Below are 8,927 nucleotides of genomic sequence, written 5' to 3' on the forward strand. Positions count from 1 at the left end.
CGGACGGATGGACACCGGACAACCAATGGACGCCGGACAAACCAACCTCCTGCTCTCTACTTACTTTTAACATAATAATAATCCTTTTTGATTTTGTTTCTCTTTTTTCTTTTTCTTTTTCTGTGACACATCACAAAAACAGGGAAAAAAAAAAAACAAAAAAAAATTTAACCTAAAAGAAAACCTCTCTCCCCCTCGTCTTCCTTCTTTTTTTTCTCTTTCTCTTCCTTCTCTTTCCTTCCTTCATCTCTCCCTCTTCACAGAAATAAACGGAAACCCTAATTTCCTCCCCCCCTCCCTGTCACTCGCGACAGGAGGAGGAGAGGGAGGAGGTCGAGGAAGGATAAGTAAGAAGAGGAGTCTTCGTCATTCCTTCGTCAAGAGAAGGCGGCGAGAAACCCTAAATCCACAGGTCTTTCTTATTCTACATTCTTTGTTCTCTCAAAACAAAAACAAAATCAAAAAAAAAAAAAAAAAACAAACGAAACCAATCAATTAACAACATTCAGCCAAGCATAGCCGATCAATCGTCGTGCAGGCTAAGGAAAAAGAAAAAACCAGCATTTTCTCTATCTATAGATGTAAACAGATCGGTATATATATATATATATATCTTATTAAAGGAGAAAGAAATAATTCTTTTGCCAAAGATCTTCCCTGCAACTACTTTAGGTAGGGTTAACTTTACAGACAGAGAAAGGGATTAAGATAGAAGAAGAAGAAAAATCGAAGAAGGTTTATTCACAGGCCATTATATATGTCCCATCATCAATCTAGGGTAGACCGTAACAGCGACTCGCAACCAAAGAGGAACAGTGCGAGGGCTGGAGCTCATCAGAGAGCTTCGGCAGCAACTACGTTGAAAGGAGGTGGCCACCACGGCCCCTCGGCGGCCACTGCTCCATTGCTTTCTCCTACTGCTCAACCTGCGCCTTTGCCCAGGTTATAATTTGTTTTTTTAGTTTTTATAAAAATAATCTCAGTCTGTTTACCTTTTCTTACCTTTTCAATGATGTTACATCGGGCATATTTGAATCTTTTTAGGGTTCCTTCGTTACATTTATAATTATGTGTAAATAGTTGTATTTGGTATTTCTGTCAGGTTTTCATGAGCATTCAAATCATGCGAGTCAGGCATATTTGAACATCTTGAAGGTTTCTTTTAGGTTTTCTAGTCATTGACATACTTGTTAGGTTATCCTTACCATTCTGGTTCCTTAGGTTTTTCCCCTATCCTTCTAAATATGTCAAATTAGGCATTTTTGGACATTCTAATCATGCCAATCTATCATTCTTGAATATCTTACGGGTTCTTTGCACCGTTGTTAACACCAGCTTAATTTTTAGTGTTCTCATGAGTATTCTACAGATCAAGTCACTCTTAGCCATTGGCTTATTGCTAGATTTTTTTATGCATGTCTTAATAGTGTCTATTAAGTGTATTTGAATCTCTGCAGACTCTATTTTACCTTTTTTATCCTGGGCTGATTGTCAGATTTTTTACCTGCATTCTGATGATGTCAAATTAGGCTGATTTGAGCTCAGTATGAGTCCTATTATTTGAACTTTGTCATCATTGTTCAGCTGTAATTTCAATCACACATATTTGAGCATACAGTAATAGTCTGGTTTGTGTTTTAGTTGTTTATTCTTGGAGCAAAATGGTTAATGCTCTGATATATTTTTAGAGATGTTTTTTGGTAATGGGTCTTCACACTCAAGACTGAACCACATTATTGAAATGGTTTGTCCAACTATTTGCTGTTGTAGAATATATTGGCAATCTTGTTTTTCTGTGATGGTGATAAACACTTTAATACTTTAACCCCTGTCTAATTGTTATGAATTTTTGTAGCATTATAATCATGCTAAATCAAGTTTTTGAGCACACATTGGATATTTATGTATGGAACAAAGTGGTTAATGGGAATGTGCATTAATGAAATGCGTTGTTCTCAAGTGTTTTCTTCTTTAAATGTGTGAATATTTCCTGGAAATAACATTTACTGATGGATCCCATAATGAAGACCTAACTGCATTATTGAAATCGTTTGTCCAAAGAAATGGCTGCTCTGCAATATATTAGCAATGCATGATTTTGCGTGAAGATGACATCTGTTTTTTGACTGTGCTGATTCTATGGAAGAGTAGAACTTATGGTCTCAAAACAACCACCCTTAGGGTGATAGGGAGCTTCATAGCCAAGGCAAAACTGTATTATCGAAATGATTTGCGCAACTATTTTCTGCTCTAAAACTTGTTGATAAGTTTTATTTGATTGTATTAATAGTTTGATGCATTACAAAATATATTCTTATTATAAGACTTCACTTAGCAAGTATGAGGCATTATGGCAATGACAGTTCAAAGCGGTCCACTGGAGCAAATGGCCAAACAAGAGGACATTCATCTGGTAATCATGAGGCCGACAATCAGAAGGCTCAACAAAACACAACTCAGTACCAAGGGCAGGCTCATGGTCAGATGATGTTCTCATTACAAGATGTTTTTTGCATGTGAAATGCTGTGTATAATGTTAATATGCTTTTTTCATCATTTCAGGAGCAAAGTCTTCTACGCCGTCAAGCAATGGGAATGCACCCAGACAATCAAAAACTGTGCCACCATTGACCTCCATTGGTTCCGCAGACCCTATACCAGCTATCTCAAAGCCAGGTTTGCATAGTTAGCATAAGTCTTTCTTATTACCTATTCATAATGCACTATTAATTGTTTAAATAAAACAGAATCAGCATGGAGCTCTGCCCATCCTCAACTATCATTCCAATTTGGAAGCATAGGAGCAACTTTCGTGCACACTGGAGTGCAGGTCCGTTTCTATTATAAGTTGAAGGGTTCTCTTCTTAGTATTGTAATTTTTCATGATTTATATAATCCTTGTATTCTGTCAGATTCCTGCACGAACAAGCTCGGCTCCACCAGACATTGAAGAACAAAAGCAAGACCAAGCACGATACACGGTAATTAATGCAGTAGGGACAAAAGGAAATGTTCCTTCTGTAGGACAGCATCAAGGAGTAAGGCCACAGTCGCAACAATCTGGAGGACATCATCAGCAATCCACGAGGCCTCAGGTTCAGCAAACAGGTGCTGCATTGCCTGCAGGTATACCACAAACACAATATATTCACAACCAGCCTCATCAGCACCCTGTTCAGATACAGATACCACAGACTAATCCTCATGTACAAGTTCAAACTAATCCCCCACATATGCCAATGCAAACCCATTTTGTTCCTCCGCAAACTCAGCAACAAGGGCTTGTTCAACTCCCTTACCCACCAGTGCAGTTCCCGGGTCGTAACATACCAAATCAGATGTTGGGGCCACAGTTTGCTTCCATGCCACCTCAACAAATTCATCAGATACCTCATCAGCTTTCTGGACCCTCTGCTGCTCCATTAGGTCCAGGAATGGCAGGTTCTCCTTATGGAATGGTTCAGGTGCCCAATCATTTCATTCAACCCCGTACAAGTAGGGCTGTGAAAATTGTGAATCCGCAGACTCAAGAGGTATTGAAGTTTGATTCAAAAATAAAACACGACTCTTTGAATGAAAGTACGCCATCTTTGTCCCAAGGGAGATTGGCAGGAAGTGGACAGTCCAGGCTGAATTTGAGCTATGCTAATGCTCATCATCACAGCAACCAAGATGCATATTCTTCACAGCAAAATGGGGCATATGTCCCTGGCTTGAAGAATCATCATCAGCAAACTGAGCAAGGAACAGAACCGCAGAAGCAAAATTTCACTGAGACTTTTCATGGCAAGGCAGTGTCTTCTCCAAGTATTGTGGCAACCACAGGGAGTGTAAATGCGGAAAATATTGGAATGAGTCCTCATGTAGCAACACAATCTGCTGCAATTTTATTGGATGAAGATAAGAATTTATATTTGGATAAGAGTGAAAAAACCTCAGCTGTACCTATTTTGGAAGCTACTGAACAAGCTAAGGAAAATGTAATAAATGTGGAAATAGAAATGAATAGCAAAGAACAAAAATCTGATTCCTCTGAGGGGTTGTCAGCACTGTTCATTAAGGATGGTGGACAATTGGAGGAACAATCTAAGGAAGCCCAACTGGATCCCACATCATTAGGAACGCTAACAACCAAAGACACTGTGAAAGTGCCTGAACAAGTAAAAGAGGACCAGGGAGATCCTGTTTTATTGAAAGATGCCTGCGAAATTGATTCAGTGCCAGAAATAAGTCATGGAAACAAGAAAAAGGAGTTGTTATTGGAAGTCTATTCAGCAGATGCACAGGAGGTGGGAAAGGTTCAGGTTGAAGCCAGAAGGCAACCTGAGGATAAGTTGCAAGATGGATATGCTGTGAAAAGCATGCCGCTGAAACCTGAGGATCAGGCCAAGGATCAAGCAGTGGTACCTACAGCTTCAAAAGAAGGTATAAATTCTAAAGAAGGAGAAAATTTGAAAGAATGGGCAGAACCAAAGAAAGGGGCAGACTTGAAAGAAGAGTCAGATTTGAAAGAAATAATAGAATTTAATGCAATCATAACATCTACTGGTAGTATAGATTTGATTGCACAAGATAATAATATGGCAGTTGCAACACAGCAAACTGAGGTGGATATCCCAGCACCTGTCAAGGAAGATGAGGGGAAGGAAATAGAAGGTGGCGCTAATGCATTAGAGGATTCTCTGTCAAGCCTCAGACTTGAGCCATTGGTAAATAAATCTCCAAGAGACAATGCTATTTTTGATGAGTCAGTAAATTGTGATGCTTCCAGCCAAGGCAGAAGCATAGATGAACAATCAGCCATAGGAAAAGTTCAAGATGTACATCATATTGGTTCTGTCGTGCTTCCAATTTTGGATATAAGTCTGGGACCAGACAAAAGTATGCAGCAAGTGCAGATGATGGATAATTTGAACAATGGGACTGCTGTGTCTACAACAAAAGGTGAAGCTGCCTCAGGAGAGATACATGTTCCTGTTGCTCTCGACACCAGGCAAGGGGGCAAGAAAAAGAAGATGAAGGATATTTTGGCTAAAGCAGATGCAGCAGGAAACACTGCTGATTTATACAATGCCTACAAAGCTCCAGAAGAGAAGAAACATGAAACAAAAGTTTCAAAAGTGGATGACGCAAAACCTTCAAGTGCAGAATCTGTAAATGGGTCAACTGTGCCTGATGAGAGTCCTGCATCTAAAGAACTTGAAGACTGGGAGGATGCAGTGGAACTTCCAACTCCCAAGACCTCATCAATGGCAGAAGCAGTTGGTAGGGGTAGCAAGTCTGCAAATGAAATGTACACTAGAGATTTCTTGCTGACATTCAAAGATCAGCATCTGGAACTTCCTGTTGACTTCGATATGAAACCAGAAATCATTGACTTGCTTGTCAATCCTCATCTTGTTAATCAACAGCTCTCCAATAAGACCCTTGATCGCCAGCTTAGTGGTGGCTCAAGACGTGGTATGCTTGATGAAGATCGATGGCCGAGACAACCACAGGGTTTGCACTCTCCATCATGGCCAGAAAATTATATGGACATGGGTCCTCCAGGTGGATTCCGTCCGGGTGGTGCACCCGGTCTCATTCCTCGGATGCCCCCAAATACTCGTCCAGGAATTTCAATGGTACCCATATCCCCAGGATTAATTCCTGGGAAACCCTCCACACCATCGCCAATCACTGGTCTTGTTAGGCCAAACACTGTCGATTCTGATAGATGGCAGAGGATGCCAACTGGGCAAAAAGGGCTTATTCCATCCCCACACAACCCGTTACCAGCTGTACACAAGGCTGAAAAAAGATATGAAGTTGGTAAGAATACTGATGAAGAGGAGGTGAAGCAAAGGCAAATTAAAGGAATACTTAATAAGCTGACACCACAGAACTTTGATAAACTTTTTGAGAAAGTTAATGATGTGAATATTCAGTCAGCTGCTGCTCTAAATGGTGTGATATCACAGATTTTTGATAAGGCACTCACAGAGCCAACTTTTTGTGAGATGTATGCAAAATTCTGCAAACAGCTAGCTTCGCATATGCCAGAGTTTCTTGAAGCTGATGAAAAAGTTACATTTAAGAGGGTTCTATTAAACAAATGTCAAGAAGAGTTTCACAAGGGCGAGAAAGAGCAGGCTGAGGCTTCAAAAGTGGAGGAAGGGAAGGAGCTGAGTCTAGAAGAACGTGAGGAGAGGCGTATTAAAGGAAAGAGACGGATGCTTGGAAACATCCGATTTATTGGAGAATTATATAAAAAACAAATGCTGACAGAACGGATCATGCATGAATGCATCATAAAGCTGTTGGGGGAATTTGAGAATCCAGAAGAAGAAGATGTTGAAGCGTTATGCAAATTAGTGAGCACCATTGGTCATATGATTGATCAACCAAAGGCAAAGGAACATATGGAGGCCTACTTTGATAGGTTTGATAGGTTATCTCATAATCAAAAGCTCTCCTCCCGTATAAGGTTCATGCTGAGGGATGTCATTGATCTTCGAAGGAATGGTTGGCAAGAGAGAAGGAAAGTTGATGGTCCAAAGAAGATAGAAGAAGTACATCGAGATGCTGTGCAAGAGAGGCAGGCTACTGTTGCACAAGCAGGTCGTCTTTCTCGTGGACCGAGTATGGGCACATCAGCTGGGAGAAGGATCATACCTCCATCAGACTTTCCCATACGTGGTCCCTCATCACCCATGTTTTCTCCAACAACACCAATTGGTGGTTCTCAGACAGGTGGCCATAGAGGACTTCCATCTTATGCTGGTGGCCGAAGCTCAATTTTGCAAGATGTACGGATGGAAGAAAGGTTATCTGCGGACAATAGATCCCTCCCAATGCCCTTATCCCAGCGTCCATTAGATGAGGCCCCACTAACACTTGGTCCTCAAGGTGGTCTTGGCAGGGGTATGCGTGGCCAAACTGAAGTCAGACGTTTTGGTCCAGCTTCAATGGCAGCCTACAGCTCTGGTTCAGTTCTTGGAGTTGAAAGGCCTCACACTCCACCTGAAAAGCCTATCCTGGACAAACCAGATAGATATGTGCCTGGACCTTCCATTAAAGGCTCACACAACCTTGAACGCACTCTCAGTGATAGAGCTGTCAGTACATCTGCATCATTTGCTGAACATCATCAGCAACAGAGCAGTAGACCACCCACAGAACCTTTGTCTGTGCCTCTGGATGAAGATCAGCTGATTAAGCAAAGTAAAGGTGCTTTGGTAGAGTATTTCAGGTTTGTCTTTGTTATCAGTTGATCTGCCCTTTTCTTTGGCTTTCTTTAATTTAAGAAAAATTGTATTTTAAATGTCGAATTCTTGATGACAGTGCCCGAGATGTGAAGGAAGTGATGCGGTGCATTGAAGAATTAAGGGCTCCCAAGTTCTATTCTACGATGGTGTATATATGGATATTTCTTGCTTTGGAAAAGAAGGAATTGGAAAGAGATATTTTCATAACTCTGCTAATTAGCTTATGCAAATCTGAGCCTTTTCTGCTCAATCTGGATACAGTTTTCCTGGGGTAAGTGATGTACTATTTCTCAGAAGGTTCTGGACATGATAGCTGTCGTGGTGCACATTTATAATATATTTTAATTGCATTTACCAAGAGATATAAACACAAATTATACTGTGAACATGCACGCAAAGGAATTCTCATGTGCAGTCATGTAATCTTCTAGAACAGAATAAAGCGTGATAAATCTTAGATGATAATGGAGTTGCACCTGAAAATAGTGAAATAGGATACTCAATATCTGATGTGCATAGTGTGATATATAACTGGGTGATGCAAAGGAATTCTCATGTGCAGTCATGTAATCTTCTAGAACAGAATAAAGCGTGATAAATCTTAGATGATAATGGAGTTGCACCTGAAAATAGTGAAATAGGATACTCAATATCTGATGTGCATAGTGTGATATATAACTGGGTGCTTTGAGATCTTCTTGGTTCAAACTTTTGTTTGGTTAGGATGCTAGGATTTTAAGAAAAGAGTCATATCTTACATGACTTGAACTTTGTTTTTGGTTCCGCAAACATGATTGTCTTATACATGTTTTGCTTGAAACAGGGAGTGCATTTTTGTTTTTCTGCTGCTAGAACTGTCTGGTTTCAATTGAGTCAATATTTATAGTCTCAAAGATATAAGTGAGCACTAATACAACATTTAGCCAGCAATTAAGAACACAATGTTTAACTGTTGTAGCCAAAAAATATATATTTTTGGAGTCTGAGATGTTACATCCAAATGTTTATAACAGCTTTCAGATGGCTATAGAGAATCTGGAAGATTTTTCAATGGATGTACCAAAGGCACCCCAATATCTGATTGGAATGTTTAAGAAGCTTATTTCAGAAGAAGTCTTATCAATGGAGCAAGTTTCAGATTTGATTAAAAAAACTGATTTGATTCATTCCCTTGATATTGTAGGACAGGTAAAATTATAGATTCATTCAAGAGACTTGGTATTCCTATTTTTGCATCAACATATTTGTTCCTATGTATTTTTTGAAGTGCTCATTTGTTTCGTGACATCCACATTTTATTATATGGTTCTCAGTCTGTCTAGATGTCTCCTTGTACAGGATGCTGATAAGCATGGACCATCGAACATTCAACATTTAGAGAATAAACTGTCAGAATATTTAAAAGGAAACGATCCTGTTTCTGAGATAGAAAAATGGCTGGAGGTCAGTTGAGTGGCCTTGGTGTCAGGTAATTTTTGAAGATTAGGTGCTTGATATTGTATTTAATTTATCACTGCTTTATTTGTTACAGGAAAATGCAAAATCTGAAATGCAGTCGAGTTCGAGTTTTTTAAGGATGCTGATGACTCATGTTTTAAGACATTCTGTACCTGCTGCCTATGAGGTATAAGCAGCATTTAGGAAATTTTTCTTTTATCATATCTTGAACTCTGGTTTGTT

At 39.8% G+C, this 8,927-nt stretch overlaps 1 protein-coding gene across 1 annotated transcript; it reads left to right on the forward strand.

The window, feature by feature from the left end:
- Positions 1–628: 628 nt before the first annotated feature.
- LOC147848667 (uncharacterized) lies at positions 629–8,893 on the forward strand. The gene is made up of 9 exons (XM_087338240.1): positions 629–942; positions 2,364–2,479; positions 2,563–2,676; positions 2,748–2,830; positions 2,913–7,231; positions 7,324–7,518; positions 8,261–8,435; positions 8,586–8,690; positions 8,779–8,893. Exons 1-9 carry the CDS (start codon positions 758–760, stop codon positions 8,875–8,877), a joined length of 5,391 nt encoding a protein of 1,796 aa, XP_087194366.1. The 5' UTR covers positions 629–757; the 3' UTR covers positions 8,878–8,893.
- The last annotated feature ends 34 nt before the right edge of the window (positions 8,894–8,927 follow it).

Source organism: Azolla caroliniana, unplaced genomic scaffold, assembly GCF_043228905.1.
Source record: "Azolla caroliniana isolate FFs.n. ecotype wild unplaced genomic scaffold, voAzoCaro1.0.p SCAF_268, whole genome shotgun sequence".
In the NCBI taxonomy this organism is placed as follows: Eukaryota; Viridiplantae; Streptophyta; class Polypodiopsida; order Salviniales; family Salviniaceae; genus Azolla; species Azolla caroliniana.